Source organism: Neopsephotus bourkii, unplaced genomic scaffold (assembly GCF_033783945.1).
Source record: "Neopsephotus bourkii isolate Nb327-2 ecotype Australia unplaced genomic scaffold, CSIRO-AGI_Nbou_v1 NB_745, whole genome shotgun sequence".
NCBI classification, from domain to species: Eukaryota; Metazoa; Chordata; class Aves; order Psittaciformes; family Psittacidae; genus Neopsephotus; species Neopsephotus bourkii.
Genome location: NW_026901243.1, coordinates 2,820,830 through 2,842,942, shown reverse-complemented (window position 1 = coordinate 2,842,942; position 22,113 = coordinate 2,820,830). Strand labels below are relative to the sequence as shown.

At 40.6% G+C, this 22,113-nt stretch overlaps 1 protein-coding gene across 1 annotated transcript in view; it reads right to left on the bottom strand.

Moving 5' to 3' along the window:
* Nucleotides 1-22,113, bottom strand: part of DLEC1 (DLEC1 cilia and flagella associated protein) — a 43,538-nt gene that overhangs the window by 9,817 nt on the left and 11,608 nt on the right. Inside the window, exons 13-30 of the mRNA XM_061354806.1 lie at nucleotides 19,985-20,147; nucleotides 17,984-18,176; nucleotides 15,999-16,057; nucleotides 15,303-15,477; nucleotides 13,534-13,627; nucleotides 13,197-13,327; nucleotides 12,732-12,890; nucleotides 10,800-10,939; nucleotides 10,398-10,551; nucleotides 8,685-8,795; nucleotides 7,240-7,370; nucleotides 6,037-6,222; nucleotides 5,499-5,566; nucleotides 4,138-4,289; nucleotides 3,518-3,621; nucleotides 2,527-2,597; nucleotides 1,484-1,701; nucleotides 338-472 (exon numbers count right to left, since the gene is read on the bottom strand). Coding sequence (XP_061210790.1) covers nucleotides 338-472; nucleotides 1,484-1,701; nucleotides 2,527-2,597; nucleotides 3,518-3,621; nucleotides 4,138-4,289; nucleotides 5,499-5,566; nucleotides 6,037-6,222; nucleotides 7,240-7,370; nucleotides 8,685-8,795; nucleotides 10,398-10,551; nucleotides 10,800-10,939; nucleotides 12,732-12,890; nucleotides 13,197-13,327; nucleotides 13,534-13,627; nucleotides 15,303-15,477; nucleotides 15,999-16,057; nucleotides 17,984-18,176; nucleotides 19,985-20,147 — 2,444 coding nt within the window. The remainder of the gene's footprint in view (nucleotides 1-337; nucleotides 473-1,483; nucleotides 1,702-2,526; nucleotides 2,598-3,517; nucleotides 3,622-4,137; nucleotides 4,290-5,498; nucleotides 5,567-6,036; nucleotides 6,223-7,239; nucleotides 7,371-8,684; nucleotides 8,796-10,397; nucleotides 10,552-10,799; nucleotides 10,940-12,731; nucleotides 12,891-13,196; nucleotides 13,328-13,533; nucleotides 13,628-15,302; nucleotides 15,478-15,998; nucleotides 16,058-17,983; nucleotides 18,177-19,984; nucleotides 20,148-22,113) is intronic.

Sequence of the window (22,113 nt, the reverse complement as noted above, 5' to 3'; positions counted from 1 at the left end):
TCCTTCCAAAGCTTCAGGCTGGATGCCTCTCACCAAATGCCACGCATTTCACGAAGGCAGCCCAAGTAAGAGAACCAGAGATGCCACTCTAGAGCACCTAGTACAACCGAACACTTAATTCCAGTCAACTGCTCAAATGTAGGTAGGACACTTTCTTTTCTCTGTTGACTTTGAAAACTCTTCTCATGGTCATCTTCAAGATCCCAAAGCCTCCTAGCCTATGGTGTCACTGTTTAGTAGCCTCTACCTCAAACCAATGCTACCTCCTCCTCCTCTGTCTCTTCTGTCCTGCAGAAAATATGCTAAATCTAAGCACAAAGGAAGCGTAAAATCTTACTATCTGTCTTGGAGTAATGGAGTAGGGGCTGTCTGCAGGAACCCCTTCATGAGGTCGTACAAGTACAGAGACGAGTTTCTGCACTGTGGGTCCTTGGGTGGTGGTTTCCTTATCTTTGCTGTCAGAGCCTGAAGACTGCAGGGGACACAAGGGTGGGGAATGGTTAAAACTGTTACGCTGCAAAATAGGAATTCGAGTGAACAGGGAACTGCTGCACTAGTCAGTAAGCATGGCCAGCTTCAGCTTCCCTCTTTCTGGCACACAAGCTGGACATGTGGATGTGTCCTGTACATTAATTTTTTCATGCATAGGTTTGCTGTCTTGAAACAGCTCCTGAACAACTTGGAAAATGTGTATGCCTGGGTCCTGTTCTACCCAGAGAAGCGCTCAGCTGTGTCATCGCTGGCCAGTTATACAAACCAGCACTCCAGAGCAATAACATTCCCTTGTTTCACAAGATGGGTTAGAGGTGTATTCAAAACAGCTATGCCTTCTGAGCTGAAGCAGAGAAAATGTGAGTTTAGTGTGTTTTTTGTAAAGCTTTTTCCAGAGAAATATACGTATCCTGCATGATATCTTCTTATCATTCCCAGCCCTTCAAGAAGGCAATTTGCCATATTATAATCAAACTTCACGTGTAATGTTCTTTTAGAACATGATAGCATCTAACAGAACCAATCTACTTTTGGCACTAGGGTAAATACCTCCATGTCGTTACCAGCAATTTGAACTTTGCAGGTTAGATTTTCCTCCCTGACTACCGCACACATGGACACCATACAGTCCCCATAAGAATAGCAGACCCAAATTAAGGAGTTTTAGTCATCCTAGCCCTATCATGTAAAAGTGGCATTAGTTTTTCAAAGAGAGTATTTTAAGAAGTATCTCAGCAACTTCTTTAGCAGTTCTAAAAGAAGTAGAAGCTGAAGAGCTATTTGCTTACAGCTCATTATGTAAACTGATTGCTGATAGCAATAGCCATCTGCTCATGTATTGGCTTTTTTGAGTGTGAGAGGAGCTGCATTTGTTTTAACAATCCAGCTCTTAGTTACAAGTTATATCTCATGTTACTGTTTTCAGTCTTTCATGCCAAGAAGCCCATCATGCATCTAAGCAGCAGGATGAAAAACAGACTTAACAGCTGACCTCATCAGTGGTTTGCAAAACTGGATAAATGCTTCTGCGGGGAATGGCAGACTGATCCAGCTTTAACGCGATCTCTGACTTCAAGGTGCTACCAATTGATCCAGTCTCTTTTTCATCTGTGTTCTTAAGAGGAAAAGGGTCTTCAAAGAAAATTAACAGGTCCACTAGTTTATTATCATCTTGCTCTTGGTTGTAAACTTCCCAGTCCAGGCGGATGTCTGGATTGAAGAGGAGAAAGGACAGTTACTGGTCACTGAGAAGACTCATATGTTAACTGGTACTGGAGAACCAGAACATCAAGGAATGAATTTATGTCTAGCAACTGGATTTGTATTGAAGCATACCTTAAGCTTTCCATTTTGCTGTAAACTGAAAGGATTTAAGATCACGCGTACTGTGTTCTTACTATGGCTTGGCCACTTAGGTCCTAGCCTGTACTGTTAATAACATTAAATAAATTATAAGCATTTTATTTGTTAAGCAGATGTGTTTGGTGGCATTTGGGAAAAAAAAAAAAAGTGATTGACCTTTGCTCTGAAGAGTTTAACATCTCACTCAAGAGATAAAGACTAAACACGGAACAGGCAGACGATGCCACTAAGAAGCAGGTAGCACATCTGATTAACCAGGGTTAGTGCTGCAAGGGTGGAAAATCCTGAATTCCCATTATTTGAAGGAGTGAAACCCCAGGCACATCAGGATCGGATGTGCCATTCCATAGTAACAACACATTGAGTCCACTACGTATATTCTACTACACTCTGGCTGGAGCTTACCTGCTTTATGGTTACAGAACACAAACTAATATTCTTGGCAGTAATGCCATAATGGTAAATACTACTATAGACATAAAGACCTGGCAACATGTATTATTGTTCTGTACTACATTAGAAAACAGCTTAGACACTCTTTTATATGCTATTATTAGTTTTACAAAACCCATCTTGATTAGGAAACAAGTAGGCCTGTTAATTAACATGTTAATGGGTCATTTGATGACACTCTCTGGATGTCAATGGTTGCTGTACAGAAGTCATTCTTACCAAAGGGAGTGGGATTGTTGAGCTGGACCCTCCTAAAGACAGGAGACCCTCCAGAGACATGAGTGCCAAACCTGAGGGGGGAAACCTTGCTGTCAGTACATGCAGAAAATAAGAGTGGATGGCTGAAATCATTAAAGATTTGTTTAACAGTGGAAACATCTGGCTGTATTGGCAGCCTGTTAAGAGTGGCTGTCATGTAAACCATGGCATATACTGTGAAGTAGAATATTATTTTATTTAATGTCTCTTTTATCCAGTTTCTTGTCCCAGACGCTTCAAGGTAAACACAAGAAATCAGGCTACATGACAGTTACCCATGTCAGACATTTTCAGGTCCATAAAGGCATTGTTTTTTGGTTGGTTTCTTTTTTTTTTTTTCCTTTAAGTTGAATATAGCTAAATCCATTTTCTGTACCCCAATACAGAGCTGACAGTGCAGATGCTCTTAGCTGCAATATGATACCCAATGTTAATTCCTCTGAAGTCAGCAAGAAGGAGCCATACTGCCTGGCAGCTGGTGGAGTGTGAAGTGTCATGGTCCCCATTAACCAAAACTTACCCCTTACCCAGATATGCAGGTGCAATTTGCTGTACAAGAGGGCTTAAAGCTACCTCTGCCCCTATTTACCTTTGGGGCTACATTTCTCCTCATCTATATAAAGGGGCAGGGAGAAATGAACTGTGGATGATGATGTTGATAACTGCCACCATGTACCAGTTTCTCTCTCCACAGAATCAAATGAGGCTGGACTGGGTGAACTTCTACAGCTATAAGCCCAGAACAGCGACTGCTGGCAAACCTAAGAAGGCTTGTATGCAGATTCTTTTCTAATTGTGCTGGCAGAGCCAAGTGTATTTGTGTTACAGAAGCAGAAACTGTAATTTGACAGTGACTTTGCTAACCTCATTAGATCACAAAAAGATGGAACAGGTGTGTGTGTGGGCTATAGTCCAACCATATTTAATTATTAGACAGTAATATGCACTATACCTGATTGTGGGTGACTTTGTTTGTGGTCCTGTCAGCTGCAGGAAGATTGGACAGCCTTTCACAGTCATTTGCATAGGAATTAATTTAGGTTCTAAGTTTCCCACCTATTAAAAAAAGAATTGTTGCTATTAGAATCAAGATAAAACTTCAGTTATCAGGTTAAAAATATATTTTGAAAAATTATTAGATTTTCAAATATTTTTTATTGGTTCTTTTGACAGTATCTAGTTTATACACTAATGAAAGCTCTTCTCAGCAGGAGACTGCATTTGTCAGCTTTCCTGTGGCTTTTCCATGCAACACAATATATTACATTGGTAGAGCAGAGTAGTGCACTGGCCAGCTACCAAACAGATTTTGTAAATCAAAACTGCTCCAGTCATTTTAGAGGCACATGAAAACCTCTCAAGAGATCAACATGTTACCCTGAACTAAACCACACTCTGTAAAAGAAAACACTTGTGCTTTATTGGAGGTAGTGGTACAGAAATATATATCCTAATTTTTATACAAATCCCAACAAGCTGAAGGAGTATTTTTGACAGAAAGGAATCTGGAAAATATAATTGGTGTAAAATGTGCCGTAGCAATTCTTCACTTAAAACTGCAGCCCCACCTACCTTACAGACAAGATCATCCTGGTACTCTCCCCACATATTGTTGTAAGCTGTTATTTCTATGATTAGCTGCTGGAAGGCTTTTAGAGTTCCTGTGGAAGGTTGTATATGGAAAGCTACTCCCTTCCCATGAGACAGCAGAGCTGCAGCAAACTCTGAAGGAGCATAGCAAAGAAGCAGTTGATGACTTCTGAGGAAATGGAACAAAGTCTTTCAAAGAATACATAGGACCATATTTCTAGCTGGTATTAATGAGCCTAACCTCACTGGCTTCATAAAAACCCACCTGGAATCATTGACACAACCCGCATTCATACCACTTTACCCAAGCTCCCTTCTGCAGTGGGTCATAATCAGATTTTGAGACTTAGTTCTCACCCAGATTATCTTATAGGACACCCTTTCAGCACCCTGATCCAGGACTTTTTGGAATATGCAAGGGACTAAATGGTTACATGAAAACACCCTCAATTTGAGAAAAATAAGCTAAAGTTTGTGCTAACTGGTTGTTGTTCTGTTAACAGCTGCCTGATTACCTCTGTGTGCTCTGCAACACAAACAATGAATTACAAAGAGCAAAGCCTTTCCACATTCTGAGCCACCCAGCCTTATTAATCAATAAGCTTGCATGGAATTTGTCAGAACAGCATTCTTCCAATATTAAGTACTAATTCAACAGCTGAAAAGCTCTGTCTTTGTAACAGATACCAAACATTATGGCAAGGTACCAATATGTCCAAGTTTTATTTTGGATACAGAAGACACAAGCACACATTATAGCATTTGTCTCCCATTTCCCCCCTCCCTGGGTCTCATGTGGCTCTAAGTATTACTATTTTTCAGTACAATGCATCAGAAATGATAGATGGGTTCTGCTGTACAGAACTGTTCTGTTCTTCCCCACAGCAGGGAAGGTATATGAAAGGGTTTGAGAGAGAAGAGTCTGCTGTGGTGGCACTGGAATACTGTAGTAGGTAAGTAGCCAAATGTTGTGCATGTCATCCATACTGTGTGCTGGGAGCGATCCTGGGAGTGAACTATCACCAGTCACTCATCTTTGTTGCAGTCTGCTGTTTTCAAGAAAAAGAAGGAGAGGGAGAAAGAAAGAGAGTGGGAAAGAGAAAGCAGCAGTTTGCGGGTGGAGAGAGAAAAAAGCAGCAGGGGGAAGAGAGAAGTTGACCTAATGCTTGTGCAATGTGTGCTTTCAAACTCAAGAATGCACTGAGGAACAAGTCATTTAACAGTGCAGACTTAGCCAGATGCTTCCAGAATGAAATAACCTGACTGGCACATTTAATGCTGAATATATTAGTCGCTTGTCTCTTGCCTTCTGTCCATCAAGGGATTAAGAGCTATTACCCTACCTGACCGTGCTCTTCTGGCTGCATGTACTGAGATGGGTCCTCTTCTTTTCATCAAATAGCTTGAGGAGCTTAAAAAAATTAAAAAAGCCACTTCTGTGAAATGAGAAAGACTCTGCTAAAGTAACAGCTCTACTTGACTCAAATTAGTGGCCATTATAACCTGAAGGATTGCCTGGAAGGCATTTTTTTGACAGTAGCATCCTTAAGAGTGAATCAACTTGAGAGTTGTAAAACTCTCCTTACAACCTAACACAACAGAGTCTTGTCCAGTATAAACCATCTTATGTCCATCGGCAATAAGAATGTTCACCATTTGCACCAGCTAAATCTTCTGTCCTTGCATTGCAAGCTCTGTTTCTGCAAGAAATCTCACCAGCAGGTTTCATTACCAGTCAGGGTAAGAGCTCAAAAAAAAACCCCACCAGAACACTGCAGAAAGTGTATCTCATGACAGAGGCAATAGCACTCTATCCCAGTTTCAGATTTAATCCAGACCTAAACTAGCATTGGAGTCATTATACAGAAAAGCAGGACTTACGGGCAGATTCCTTGTTCTGGAGTAAGTGAGTAGCCAGTGAAATACTCAGCTTCTAGTTTGAATGGAGCACTGATTCCAGTGTGATTGGTAAGAATTAGCTGACGCTTTACTATGGCTTTGAATGCAACTTCAGATCCAAAGTCCAAGAGAAGATCACACTGACTTTGTGGCATTTGTCTTTCATCACTGTCAGACAAAATTACATTCATATTAAAGCATAAGTCTTATTTTCTTATGCCACAGGTAATTTTGGTAGTTTTAAAATGTGCTACATGCAACGTGGTTGTGATGAAGCGCGTCTAAGGACCATGCAGCCTATGATTTTTGTCATCAGCATTTACTGCTTTTCATTTTTTCACTTCTATTCATGTAAAGGTTTATTTTGGGTAAGATATTTATCACATGTATAACATATGCCAACCTACCAAATTAAAGCCATTTTTTCTTATTTAACAATATATAAAGATAAGCATAATCCAAAAGACAGTAATGATGCTACATATCAGAAAAATAAAATAAGAATCAGTCACATATACCAAGGTAGAGTGAAGTATACTCATCTTTCTTTAACATTATGTCTCACAGTGCAACAGCAAAACTTAATGGTACAAAATACAGGGTCTTGGGTATAATTCTGTAAACCTAAATTCACATCTAAGAGTTGAATTCGCAAACTTTTGACATTACAGAAAATAGCTGTTACTCACAAACATGGGAGAGACTTCAGAGCCCCCACTCTTAAGTTACCAGGGAGAAAGATAATTTTTCCTGCTCTTTATACACAAAAGCACAAATTACCAGTTTCCATGGCAAGTGCCAGGAGCATAGGGGAGAACAGACACAAAACATGAACATGAGTTCTCCTAATGTGCAGTTGTGCAGTTGACTTCACACTGATCTATGATTCATGATTTAATGAATTCACAGTTGCTAACTGAATTTGTTTCAGTTAAACACTGGGGAGCAGTGCTGTTCTCCAGTGTTCTCTTGAGCTTATGAAGATGATAAATTTGTCTAGGGTGTAAACCTACTACCTTTTCTTCACATAGTCACCTTCAGTGACTTTTCCCAGCACATTTTACTATCCTTGCTGCCCACAGGAGGAATGACATTTAAATAGATAAGTGTTTCCCCTCTCGCCATTGTGTTTTTGTTTTAGGAAGAAGTAATTTTTGTTCAGTTTAGGGCAAACCCTTGATTTACCTGGCAACTCCACTGTCAGAAGGTACTGCATAGGTGACATGCAGGCCTTTTACTTCTCCAGAAATGCTCAGAAGGAGGGGTTCAATCATATCTTCTATGCTACAGGAAAGGGCAAGATCTTTCAGCTCACCCTGAAAGGCAAAGAGTCAAGTTTCCTTCCAAATGAAGCAAATGCCACAGAGGAAAGGCAGCTTTAAGAAACTTATTTAGAAAATGTGTATAAACGTCACTGGTTTGAAACAAGAACTTTAATAGAATTGGGAAAAGTTTTACTGAATCAAGTGCATTTTTCTGCCAGCATCAGAGTTGCTTGGAAAGCAGTAACAAGGTAAGAATATTTGTGGTTGTTTCTTGGCTTTGCACCTACATGAGTCTATAAGCCTGAAAGTACTCCATTAGTGATTTTTGACACAATTCCCATATTGCAAGTGTTGCAGATCTAAGCATTAATTGCTTCTGGTTATGCTTAAATCGTCTTCCAAACTCAAGGTTTTATTTCTACCTGGGTTTAAAGCATGACTTGTAGATTGAGTTATGTGACCCAATCTCTGGCCACAGGGCAGAAATGCTCTTTCAGATGTCCAGTGTGTCCTATTGAGCTTCCAGCTTTCTATGAAGAAGGCTTACATTTACTGAGATTCTATGCTCCATATGCCAGACATGGGTATCTGGGATCTGCTAGGGCATCTCTGATAGTACTGAACACCTACTTTTAAGCTAATAAATGAAACTTACATCTCCAGTAACTGTAATGGGAACTAATACACTATACCTTTAGGAAGCTCCTTTATTTAGTTGCTTTAATTCAGGCCTATGGCTGAAGTCCTGAAGTTTGTAACTGCAGTCTGTGCCCTATTTTGTAGACACTCCGTCCCATCAGCCCCTTTTAAATTTTCACATCGAAATGTTATAAGGCCAGCTGCATTCAGAAAACCAAATGCATTATAGATAAGAGTACACATCTCAAAAGACAAACAAACCCAAACAGGCTGGATGGAGCTTTGAGCAGCCTGGTCTAGTGGAAAGTGTCCTTGCTCAAGGCAGTGGGCTTGGAATTAAATGGCCTTTAAGGTCCCTTCCAACCCAAATCATTCAATGGTAATATCTATGCCAGTCTTCTCCATTTCATTTGGAATAACCCAAAGTGAGGATCTGTATGCTCCAAGAAAAAAGATAAGCATTAGGAGTAACTGAATAGGCATTCAAGAAAGCAAGAAAACCAGAACAGCTGAGAAAGAGGCAGGGTAGAAAAATGCACACCATGTGCATTGCTTCAATTCTTGTCTTCAACCACAGTACTTCTAGGCAAAGCAGTTTCAGAGATACTGTACAGAAGAATTACCATTATGCTTTGTATATAGAAATCCTTCCTTTTGCCAGATGGAGCCAAGATGAGAATTACAGTATTGCTGTTTTGATAAAAGAGCATCAGTTTTTAAACCTACCATGATGTTAGCTGACAGCTCTATGCAGAATTCTTTTTCTTCATTTGGGCCTAAGGTGCCACTGGCTGGGGAGACAGTGGCAGAGCAGAAAGCTGCCTGACTTCCAATGAGCTGCCAAACAGAAAGGATAGACATTCAGCTGACTGATTTAATCTTCAGATCAAAGAAGACGGAAAGACTGAGATATTGTCAGGTTTAGGACACTTTCAGGTAGCAACATAAATAGTTTACTGAGGCTTGCTTTACAATTCCCTTATGGTTAATAAAATCCTTATATCTACATTCATTCCAAATAACTTCAGCTGCCCAAATGAGGCATCTGGGCTGGAAGCAAAGTCACTGCTCTTCCTCTCAGTCACAAGCTTTTCCAGGGTGAAGTCAACATGTCTGGTATTGGAGCAGGATCCTAGAGGTGCCCCATCTCTCCCAACTGACTGAAGAGGTGACCTACAAAGACAGTCCTGGTGACTGAGTGACTTAACTGCACATGGCACGAAGCCAGGAGTTACTCGATTGCTCACACATTAACATCAGACACCATGTAAAATGCTGTGGATATTCCTCCTAGGCTCCATCTGTTCCAAAGGTTTTCCTATAGGTCGTATATCATCCACATGATCTGTTAGGACCCCTTGGGCACCTGAGGACATCCTGGATGGTGCTGAATGTTTTTATGTAGGCAGCTGAGCTGAACCTTGGATGTCAGAGTAGATCTGACTGACCAAGGCACTGACAGTAAGATTCAGCTTACAAAGTCGATTAACTATGTGTAGTGGGTGTCAAGGCTGCCATTGTAGCCAACATACACCCCATTAGTATGTGCTAGAGAGCATTCTGCAGACCAAAGTAGGTGTCCATTTTACCAAATACTTCTCTGAACTCCATTGACTGTATAGATGAGATAGGATTCAGTTGTTTAAACACAGGCACAGAGGGTAGCCAAGCAATACATGCATGGCTGGCTGATGTGACAGGAGTCACAAGAGAACACATTTCTTGAGTGAGACCTGGAGGTCAGGGATAGCACTCTGCAGCACTCAAAATGGCACTAGACATACTTGTTTTGGTGACCAACTTCCTGCTGATATTTCCATTGACTAAGAATAGAGTTCAGATCACATCTTACATAGAATCATAGAATAGTTAGGGTTGCAAAGGACCTTAAGATAATCTAGTTCCAACTCCCCTGCCATGGACAGGGACACCTCAACTAAACCATGCCAGGGGGGTTGGAACTAGAGGATTTTAAGGTCCTTTCCAACCCTAACTATCCTATGATTCTATGTCAGCCAAGGCTCTGTCCAACCTGGCATACCGATATTAAATTTTGGGGTCCTAATCTGAGAGATGAATCTTAATCAAAACTTAGACACAATTTAAAAGGACCATTGTTTCTTTGCTCTACTAAATTAAATGCAAACCCTAAATTGCCACGGTGCTTTGTTTAATACTCTGGCAGCCTACATCCTATTTCCAATCACATTTCTCCCCACCCATTCTCCCAGGGATGACCCCCAAACAGTGAGAGTATATTGACATCAATCTTTCATCAAGGCTGGTCTCAAACTGAAGATTCACTCATAAGCAAGTAAGCAGCAATCACTATTCAAAGATAGATCAGAAAAACTTTTAAGAGTAGTCATTATTTGTATTTTGATAGAAATTGCAATTTCCATCCCTGCTGTATGCCTCATCCATTAAAAGAACATTTACCTTGCCCCATAAGTATTTTGCTGGCAGCAGTCTCTGGTTAAAAAGCTTGCTGGTTCCTTTGGCAGGAACTCCAGTATAAATTTCGGTGAACATTAGATGACTAGATATCAGGCATGCTTGGGGGGCCTGAACTTCAACAAAAACAGGAAGGTGACTGGAAATAAACACACAGATGGTCTATTGTTATTGCTAATGAGATGTGCTAGACATGCAACAGCATGCTGGGAAGAATGACGATTACATTTATTTAGCAATATTAGTGATTGGATAGTTCATTGATACACAACCCCACTCTGAGTTTCTCCTACCTATTTTTGTTTTAAGAGATAAAACTACCTAAAGTAAAAATCACAAGTGAATCTCAAAAAGAAAACAAAGCAGAGCAACACTTTTTCCCCTTACCTTCCTTCTCCATTTTCTACCTCTAGCTCTAGTACAGTGTGGAGACGCTGGCACCGCAATGATGTGAACTGAACTGACACAGTGCATATACCCAAAGGAGGTATTTCTCCAGCAGATGGTTGAATGGTAAATGGAGATACCTAGGAGAGGAGAGAGGAAACAGAAATGTCTTTGATGTCTGCATAGCAAGCATAAAAAGCTGAAGCCACACAATCTGATTAGGAGTTGCATGTGTTTAGCTGTTCCTCAGACATGTCCTTTCTCTCTGCCCCTGGAGTCCCATCTGGGTTGATTTCAGCAAGCACAGTGCCAACTTTGTGAAAATCTGGCTAGACAGGGAGGCAAGACTTTGCTTCTATGGGGACAACTAATAAAAAAGCAATGACCTAAGAGAAGGGTAGTCAGAGCTAAGGGCATAACAGCAATGCCTGTGCATGGTGTGAGGGGGAACATGAAAGAGAAGCAGTCAGCAGCAGTCTCCTCTCAAGCGGAGGGGCAGAGCAGCAGCTATGCAAGGTGCCACAGGTTGGGAAGATTCTTGGACAGAAGGTCAAGGAAAGAAGGCTGTAAGAGTAGAAACAGAAGGAGCACCAGTGTGGGGTGGAGGCTAAAGAGGTTCAGGAAAGCAAAGAGGCAGCTCTTACGCAGAAGGAATCTATGCACTTGATCTATGAGCTCTACTGAGACACTGACGGATGGGCTTTGGGATGACAAATTCAAGAGATAAAAGTCTGAAATCTCTCTGGGGTTCAGGAAATTGTTTGGAATGACAGGGACAAAGGGAATAACAGTGGGAAGTAAGGGCTTGAGGACTGTGGGGACAGGGTCTTCTCCAGAACACACCTATCCCTAATCAAGCAGTTCTGATTTTAATTGTTTTGGGGAAAAGGGATAGACATACACATATTTTTCAAGGCTGCCATAACCACCATTCATGAATCTTTTATTTTTGCCATCAGCTTTCACCCAAAGTTGGGAGATATCTACATGATACGTAGAAAATCAAACAAAGCTCAAGAAGTCATGGGGATACAGTACAACTTCTTGCAGGTTTCCAGCTCCTGATGGCTGATAGAAGTTCCTGCTTGAAAAGCTCCTCTCTCCATTGCAAATGAAACCAAAAAAACAGAACATCTGAACAGGATCTAGACCAATTTTGCCATGAAGCAAGTTACTTCATTTCCTTTCATGGGCATGTCCACAGGCAGAATTTTGCCTTTCATTATAACAAAAAGCACTTACCTAGAGTCTGAATTTCCCCATGCCCCTTTAATGGATAACATCAAGGAGAAACCCAGCTACAGAGCTCACTTTTTCATGTGCACCACAAATAGTAAAAATACCCTCACTCAATACTTTGCCATAAGTATTACCTTCAAGATGCCCAAGTTATTCAGTTATTTCGTATGAAATGGTGGAATTAGCTCTCGTGTCAAAGACTGGAATGGACTGCATTTGACACGTCACAGTCTAGGTAATGCTAAACAATAGTTATAGTATTTGTTGTGATAAGAAGTTATTTGGGGACACACCTGCATATTCCAAAGCTATTATTTAAAGCCAAAAGGCCCAATTCACTAGGTGCTGAGATTCTTGTCCAAGATGTAGGTGTGCAGGAGAAGTGTTTAGCAGCCTCAGTTCTGATAAAGTCTTACCCTTTTATTTATACCAGTAGCAGCTGAAATCATTGTCATAAAGAAAACATTCCATGTCTCTTTGGATCAGGGGATTTGTAATAAATGGAAATAGAGAAAATTTCAAAGGAACATTTAATCTCAAAAGAACTTATGTATTTATGGAACTGTGCGCATCCAGTTTCATAAGAAGTCACAGAAACTATAAATTTTGATATCTGAAATGAATATTGTAACTCCTGATTATAAGGAAGAACTAGCTAAAGAAGGAGCATAGCCAGCTATAGTAGTAACTTACCTTTTCATTCCTTTCAGCTAAACAAACCTTGCTTTCTTGCATACTCCATTGTGCTGGCAGCTGACATTGGTTTTGAATCTTAAAGGTTTGTAACACACTCTCACCCTGCTTAATCAAACCTAACTGGAGTGATGGAACATCAATATGAAGAACTGGACCCTAGGACACAAGGAAACAGATGTCAGAATGGACTTCTGACAAAATTGCCTAATTAAGAAAGATACGTTCTTAAAGATTAACATTCAATTTCACAGGGAACAGCAGAAAGCAAATGCATTGCATGTAATGCAGAAAAGTTGTTATTGTCGTGGAAGTATCAACATTGCCTCAATAGTTACTAGACAACAAAAATACCTCCTGTTTGTAAATGCTCTAGATTTGTCATGCCTTTAGGAGGCAAAAAGCTGTATATAGACAATGGCCAGGCCCCATAGCTAGTTATCCTGCAACACTGAACTTGCATACCTTAAAAGCAGCCTCAACATGCAGCACAACAGGCTCTGTACAGGATTCAATTTTACACTGCAGGTTATGGCTGATGGACCCAGGTTTGCTTCCAGTAATTAGCAGTTCAAATTTACAGCATTTATTCACATCTAGAAAAGAAAAGTTCAGGATCCTGCCTCACCATTTTTGCATAGAGAAAGAAACAACATGCTGCAAACCTGTTCTTGAAGCTCCTGGAAACAAATTAAGTCTCCTTCTGGATCCAGCTGCACTATAGTGCTCTGTGATTCTTCCACTCATACCAATGTAAGTATTTCTGTCATTAATTGTTGCTTACAAGTCTCAGAAACTTTACCTATGATGCCAGTACAAGGTTCAACTTCCATGATGTCACTGGACACAATTTTCTCCCATGTGTACTTGATCAATGATCTGCTGTTATTCCACATCTAAAAGTCAATGAGACAATTAATGTATTACAAGCTGCAAACAACGTATTTCAAGTCTCACATGGCACACTTTGCGAACTCTAGCCATATGCTCATCACCACTAAACAATACAACCTAATAATACACCTTGAATCTAGCTACAAAAATGGCACATAGTGGGAGTGGAAAGGCACAGAACTTCACCTAACCTCTGATTTGAACAGTACTAACCCAGTGCCTTGCCATGTTATTTTCATGATAATGCTGTGTCCTCCTTTTCCTTTCTCCTTTGATGTAAAACAATGACAAGTAGAAGTGGGATTCACCTGACTGGATTTCAGGTGTCTGCAAAATAGATGCAAGAGCTACACTTGACCTCATGTCCTAGGATTCCTTTTACTGAAAATAAAGCCCACTAGTGAGTGCTGGGAGCAATTCCTCCAACCTATTTTAACCTATAGGGTGGGATCAATCACCACCTGGATGCTGCTAATGAGATCTCTGGGGACTAAGGTGGCTCAGATGTGGAGATCTATCCCGAAAGCACTATGTGTAGTGAGATTATACAGCACTATATTTAGCACAGTGACTATCTTCACCCAGGTGAAGGTGTTTTCTGAAATCTGAAGAAAATCCATTCTTTCCAAGGACATTTTCATATTTGAAGCCTTTTAAACTTTTACCCCATTTTTCAAAAGTGTAGCAGAACTTCTGAACTTAAACTTTACATCTTTCTTCTAAGAGCAGCCTTTTTTTTTTGCTGAAGGATCTGTTTGTGAGGGAGCTGTAAGCTCTCAATATCTTTGATTTGCTGTTCAGAGCTATTCAGATATTATTTCTTAATTACATCAAGTAACATTGGTCTCTGAAGCACAATTATCTCTAAGCACAGCTTAAATTCTTCTAAGACTAAAAAACCAATTGGAAACCATGAGGAATCTCATTATATAATCAGTAAATGACTTAATTACCTATACCACACATGTAGCTACACTGGATAAATGGGAAGTACAAAATGGGTGTCTTAGGTTGAAAAAGAAGTTCTTGGAAGAGAGAGGATAAAACTAAATTCCAGTTAGCAGTATCTTTTAGAAAAAATGGGAAGACCATTAGGTGAGAAATGTCTTCTTGCCTGGCTCCAGCTAACAGGCCTATTTTTCACAAACAAGTTCAAGATTAAAAGGATCCTGATATAGTGAAAAGGACACTGAGCAAGTGGAAAATTGCAGCAGTAATCTGTCCCATAATAGGACAAGTGGAATAAGGCCTAGTAATCTGCAGCTTTTGTGCCTTTTGTAGCTCTTCTGTGTTTTCAATAGTTCTTTGCACGAACAGTACCTTTGTTATGAGGTAATTTAATCATCCATTGGCTATTCCACCCAACTGGAACACTTTTACACTACAGGAGTGACAAAGTGATAAGCAACAGGTTAGTGACCCAGAAAAATATTTTGAAGGGTAAAACTCTGTGGTATCACACTTGAGAGATGAAGAAAGACGAAAGCCTGCTGCCTGGAGTGTAGAGCTAAGGAGGCTTGCTAAGGGATTTTAGTACAGACATTCCTGGAGTCGTGGCTTGTCTTAAAAATACTTAAGAAACTAAAATAACATGGATTGTCTGATCTCTTCTAATAACACCTATGACATCTAGTGACACAAAGCACACGATAACAATGAAGTCAAAAGCAAATAAACCTTAAATGTTTTCCTGATGTTTACACCAATAAAGTTTTCCCCAGGGATGATAATGGCATATGGTTCCAGAAGAAGATTAAATGCTTCTGTTAGTCCTTTAACTTCTATTCCCAGTGCTATTACATCCTTTGTTTTGTATTCTGGGGTATTTTGAAGCATCTCATCTTTTACTAAACTGTAGGAAGAAATATGGTAGAATTATTAAGCATCTTAAACTGGTGCTCAAACTGGATTCCCTTTTTTAATTGTCAGATCAAAACTAAAATCGTCAAAAGTTTCTCAAGTGTAAACTGCTCAGTCTGCAGTTAGCTCAGGCTGGGACAATTGAAAACTGGAAAAAATACAGTCGTTCAACATACTCTAGTTTTCCCAGTCTGTTCATGAATAAGTATATAAGTCACAGACAGCTGTGAAAAACGGTAATAACAGGAAAACCTGCTGGAAATCTCAGCAGAAAGCCTGGAATATGAACAGAGAAAATTACTTTTTCCAGGAGAGGTGCAGCCCTAACTAGGGCTAAGGCCTGTGTTCAGACATGAGATCACATAGATGCTTTGTGCCACAATTAGTTGTGTAGATAAAACCCCTTGTTACTATGAGTCCATCATCATCAGAGATGTAATTTATAGCTTAATGTAATAGCATAGCTAAAATGTGGCTAAACATTTTATTAAGGAATACTGTTTCTCAGCTTACCAAGGTGATTCTGGGATGTCCACCAGTACCATCTGAATCACACTGTGATAACTCTTCAGCTACACAGATGAAGGAGAAGGGGATCTTAATGTGAAGTAATCAATTATGTTGAGGATTAAAAGAAGATCAGAGAATCAGAGAATCATAGAATCACATAACAGTTTGGGTTGGAAGGGAATTTAAAGCTCACCTAGTTCCAACCAACTGCCATGCGCAGGGACACCTTCTACCATACCAGGTTGCTCCAAGCCCTGTCCAACCTGGCCTTGAACACAGCCAGGAATGGAGCAGCCACAGCTTCTCTGGGCAACCTGTGCCAGGGCCTCACCACCCTCATAGGGAAGAACTTCTTCCTAATATGTAATATAAATCTTCCCTTTTTCAGTTTGAAGCCATTCCCCCTTGTCCTATCAGTGCAGACCTGTGTAAAAAGTCCCCCTCCAGATTCCTTGTAGGGCTCCTTAGGCATTGAAAGCTAAGGTCTCCCTGGAGCCATCTCTTCTCCAGGCTGAACAAGCCCAGTTCTCTCAGCCTATCTCCACAGCAGAGATGCTCGAGCCACCTGATCATCTTTGTGAAGTCCTCTGTACTCACTCCAACATGTCGATGTCCTTCTTTTCTTGGGGGCCCCAGAGCTAGGGGGTCTCATAAGAGAAGACGAGAGGGAGATAATCACCTCCTTCAACCTACTGTTCATGCTTCTTGTGATGCAGCCAAACACAGTTGGTTTCTGGGCTGCAAGCACACACTGCTGGCTCATGCTGAGCTTCTCATCAACCAAGATGCAAAAGTAGCTTACATTTAAAGGATGAAAGCTCATCATTGGAGTACTAAGGTCTGATAAACAGTATTCAAACTCCAGAGTTACTAAAACATGTTTGACTCCAAAATATTAAGCCAGATTCTGAGCTCATGGTGTATGTATGGTTCCAAGAAAAATATTAATTTTTGACATGCCTGTTATTATTTCCCTAGTATATTGCATACTATACACAAGCATCTGCAAAGGCTCCCCAGATTAAGCTCAGTACTGCTGTACTAACTCAAAGTTTCTTCTACTCTTCCATCATGGGAAAAGAGATGTCTTCTATATTCTAATGGGGGGGGGGGGGGGGAAGGAAACAGAAGCAGGCCTTAAATCTGAAGGGCTCTGCAAAAGGCTTAGTTTGTAGAGAGATTGATTAAAGTGCATATGTTAACTCAATGTATTTTTCTATGAACTAATTAAAGCATTTAAAATACCCAATTAGCTTCTCTTTCATACTTATTTGATGTATTCCTATGCCTGTCAATCACCACAGTATGGGATATTCCCACTCTTGGGCTTACTTTGGACTAAGTTCCTTTAAATACAGTGAGCTCATGCTCTTTATTTACGCAGACAGGAGAGCAGAAACTAGGACAACAGTCACTGGTGCAGCTGCTTTCAAACATGGTTGCACCCCTTTATGCAGACCTGCAAGCTATCATTTCTCTGCCAAAGGCTACTACTATCCTCATGATTTACCACACAGCTATTCACAGGACCCAGTTCAACCCCCGAAAGCTACAGCTGGCAATAGTTTGAATAATCAGTTTGCTAACCAAACTTCCTTACACTGCAGTAGGTACAGGGCACATTGCCAGTGCAGCTCATTCAGCAGAAGGGAAAGGTCAGGAGATTGTGGAGGAGCTGGTAGTGGGGTGAGGGTGGCAACTTTACCAGCAAACACAGCTGCAGTGATGAGGATGTGGCCACAGTTCCAGTGTAAAATTAATTGTGTCAAGTCAGTACCAAAAATGACCAAATGAGACCAGAAACTGTCTCAAATTTTGCAGTCAAAACATGTTTTCTTTTAGTAACTTTCTACATTGTGAACACTGTTTATCAGAGCATAGTACCAGCTAATTAAATTTCATTTAGAAAGCTGCACAGCAAGGATTTTATGACTTGCATAAAAATACACAGCTGGAGTTTGTAGATAAGAAGGAATCACAAGCCATACCTCCTGTGGAGTGTAAGTGAGAATAAACTCATGATCTGTACAGGGAAACAAAACTCCCTCCTCAGGATCTAGGAAGAAGGCCGACTCTGTGTCTTGGTTGTATTTGACCTTTGTGAAGTCTGTAGTTTCTTCTGGTACTAATGGTTTCAGGTTGGGCTTCATTATCTGCCAGTAGAAAGGAAGTTCTACTTGGCTGCAGAGAGATCAATAAAAAACAAAAAAGCTGTGATTAAAAAATCTGATATTTGAGTACAATATTAAGAGAAAAATTCAAGGTCCTATTTCCATGCAGGTAATTCCTCTCTTTAAAAATTACAGGGATTAGATTTACCAGTCTTTATGAGCTACAAAGCTGATGAGGCAGCATAGAGTCAGAACATGCTAATATATGGAAGTAAATTATGTAAACATTTAAGATATGTTAACACTTTCTTGCCTTATTTAACCTGCCATGTAATGCAACTTTTAGGAAGTTCCACAATTCTTTCAAAGAATCTGAGAGCAACAGAATCATTCCTGCTGATGCAAGTATGTTTGTACTGGATCACTGCTGATGATCTATATAACATTCTGAATTTAATCCAAGTGCAAGATACGGTCTTTAAGATGTTAACACAGTGGCTTCAGCTAAGGTCATAGCAATGGCTCTGCAATAATCTCTGTAATTCAGAAAAGGTTGCTCAAGTAGGTTGCTTCCGTAGAAATGTATTCTATGGAATGTCTTCATGGGTTTTAAAAACTTGCTCAAGCTGACCCCAAAAACTTTGCCTTACTAAGGGGAGAAAGGATACTGGAATTTGAAGGTGAGTATCAGTTACAAAACTGAGCACATACAATTTCTTGTATCACTTTCTATAACAGTAAAAAGTTTTCTTTTTCCTGCTTCTATGGAGTTCAGTCGCAGCCTGCCCATCTTTGTTCATACAGATGCTGACACCAGATGTGCAGGGACTGCTGTCATGATTATAGCACAAAGAATATGTGGAAATCAGCATAGTCACATCCTTCACCAATTTACATCATCCAGTTCACCAAATCACACTTTCTTTACCCAAATAGCATTCTGTTCTGGCATTATGCATGTGTGTTTTCCAGGCAGAAAAAAAGCTAAACCCAATAAACAAAAACCAACAACAAAAACTTCCAGAAATTCAAGAAGGAATTTACATGAATATATCTAAAACCAGCACTGACCTCCCCTCACTGTTTTGATAGTCTACAGCCTCTAACTACTATAATCATGCACATTAGTGTACTTCTATTATTGTGCAACTGATTTGGATCAAATTGGTATGCCACTATGCTCCATGCAATGTAGTTGTACATAGAGACATATTCCTTGATTTCAAATAGAATTTGTATTTAAACCTATTAGGACTCAATAGCAGGAATAACGTGTAAATTTTAATGTCAGCTAGTTACATTGGACTCCAATTTTAATCAGTGGAGATCCAGTGGAGTCCAAAATACATTATTATCTCATTCTATGAGAGATGTCTACATTCAGAATTGGATTCTCAGAAGCATCTATTTCCCTGCACTATGAAAGGAAAAGAGTATAGAGTGCTTAGCTCAGTAACCCAAGTATACATTGTACGCATGAAAAGTTAGATAAATCTCACCTGGATCACCCTGTTAAATATTTCCTACAACTATCTATATTTATAAACCTTTTGGAGTTGCAGATTCATTTATATGGAAGCAAATATATTGACCTTGGCATTGTATGAACTAAATGGTATTGCTAATGGTTGCCATAACATGTGTTCTCTGTATATGTTTCTGCTTTTACAAACATATCCTTAAGCCTTAATTGCTAAATAATGGAGCAAAAGGAAGCAAGGCTTCTGTACAACAGCTATCAAGTGCATGAAGGTTTCTCCAGCTTGAGAGAGTGTGGTATCACAAATGAGGTCCTAGCCAATATTTTTAGACTGTAGAGCATTATTCTGTTCTATGTTTAGACTACAGAGCATTATTCTATTAGCAGTAGCTACATACGTAGAGTTTCTTATAACCAGTTTCTTCTCCTTGGTGGTATGTGGGTTTTGGGGGTCAAATCGTATGAAATGCTGTGCTGTTGCATCAGTAGCTTCATCAGCTTTGGGTTTGCTTTCTCCACCCGTGACAAATAAAAGCTCCAGAGCTATCAGCTGTCCGACACCTTGAAGAAATAAATAGGTATTAGTGTTTACCATGTGGCTATCAACATTGTTCAAGTTACTCATTAATGGCCATTTCTGGCATTTGCTATTATTGATAGCATTGTTTCCTCAAATTTCAGAACCCCAGGGTGATAATCATCCAATATTTTCCTGGTGTTCTTTGTTTAACAACATATATCAGTACAGATCTTCTCTTCACACATTTAACAGATTCGGATTTCAGGGTCACAATCTCAGCTCACTTACATCAGCATCCTTTCACTGAAGTAAGCAAGGTGTTTACAATGGTTGATAACGTTCTGAGATGACCCAGATGTTCTGATCAGCATATTAAGATAGAAATAAGCAGCAAAATGTACTACTTAAAAAATGAGAAAATACATGTAAGAGTGATTAAATAGATGACAAGTCAAGCGTAATATTTTAGCACTCCGAGTTACATTACAGGACAAGCACTAAAATTTACAAGAATTTCAACTGGTTTTATTAACTAATCCAAAGACTGCCTCTCTTTCTCCTGAATACCCTAATCCAAGATGTGCCTCAATTTTACTTCACAGCCAGATGTATTTCTGCCTTGTTAAAACTGATGCTTTATAGTTTGACATGTTACTGGTACAAAGTCTAAGAAATCAATTGCACCTGACAACATGTTTTCTTTTGTGTTAGAAAATGACCTGGGGAATTACAGACCAGTCAGTCTCACCTCTGTGCCTGGTAAAATCTTGGAGCAGATTCTCCTGGAAGGCATGCTAAGGCACATGAAAATCAACAAGGTGCTTGGTGACAGCCAGCATGGCTTCACTAAGGGGAAATCCTGCCTGACCGATTTGGTGGCCTTTTATGATGGGGCTACAGAACTGATGGACAGCAGCAGAGCAGTTGATGTCATCTACCTGGATGTGTGTAAAGTGTTTGACACTGTCCCACAGAACATCCTTGTCTCTAAATTGGAGAGACATCAATTTGATGGATGGACCACTCGGTGGATAAAGAACTGGCTGGATGGCCGCACACAAAGAGTTGTGGTCAGTGGCTCAATGTCCGGCTGGAGACCAGTAATGAGTGGTGTCCCTCAGGGACCGGTGTTGGGACCGGTCTTGTTTAACATCTTCGTCGCTGACATGGACAGTGGGATTGAGTGCGCCCTCAGCAAGTTTGCCGATGACACCAACTTGTGTGGTTCGGTTGATACGCTGGAGGGAAGGAATGCCATCCAGAGGGACCTTGACATGCTTGTGAGGTGGGCTGGTGCCAACCTCATGAAGTCTAACCATGCCAAGTGCAAGGTCCTACACCTGGGTCAGAGCAATCCCAGGCACAGCTACAGGCTGGGCAGAGAAGAGATTCAGAGCAGCCCTGTGGAGAAGGACTTGGGGGTGCTGGTCGATGAGAAAATGAACACGAGCTGGCAGTGTGTGCTTGCAGCCCAGAAAGCCAACCGTATCCTGGGCTGCATCAAAAGGAGCGTGACCAGCAGGTCGAAGGAGGTGATCCTGACCCTCTACTCTACTGTTGTGAGACGTCACCTAGAGTTTTGTGTGCAGTTCTGGTGTCCTCAACATAAAAAGGACATGGATCTGTTGGAACAAGTACAGAGGAGGGCCATGAGGATGATCAGGGGACTGGAACACCTCCCACATGAAGATCGGCTGAGAAAATTGGGGCTGTTCAGCCTGGAGAAGAGAAGAATGCGTGGAGACCTCATAGCAGCCTTCCAGTATCTGAAGGAGGCCTGTAGGGATGCTGGGGAAGGACTCTTCTTTTGGGACTGTAGTGATAGGACAAGGGGTAATGGGTTAAAACTTAAACAGGAGAAGTTTAGATTGGATATAAGGAGGAAATTCTTTCCTGTTAGGGTGGTGAGGCACTGGAATGGGTTGCCCACGGAGGTTGTGAATGTTCCATCCCTGGCAGTGTTCAAGGCTAGGTTGGATGAGGCCTTGGGTGATATGGTTTAGTGTG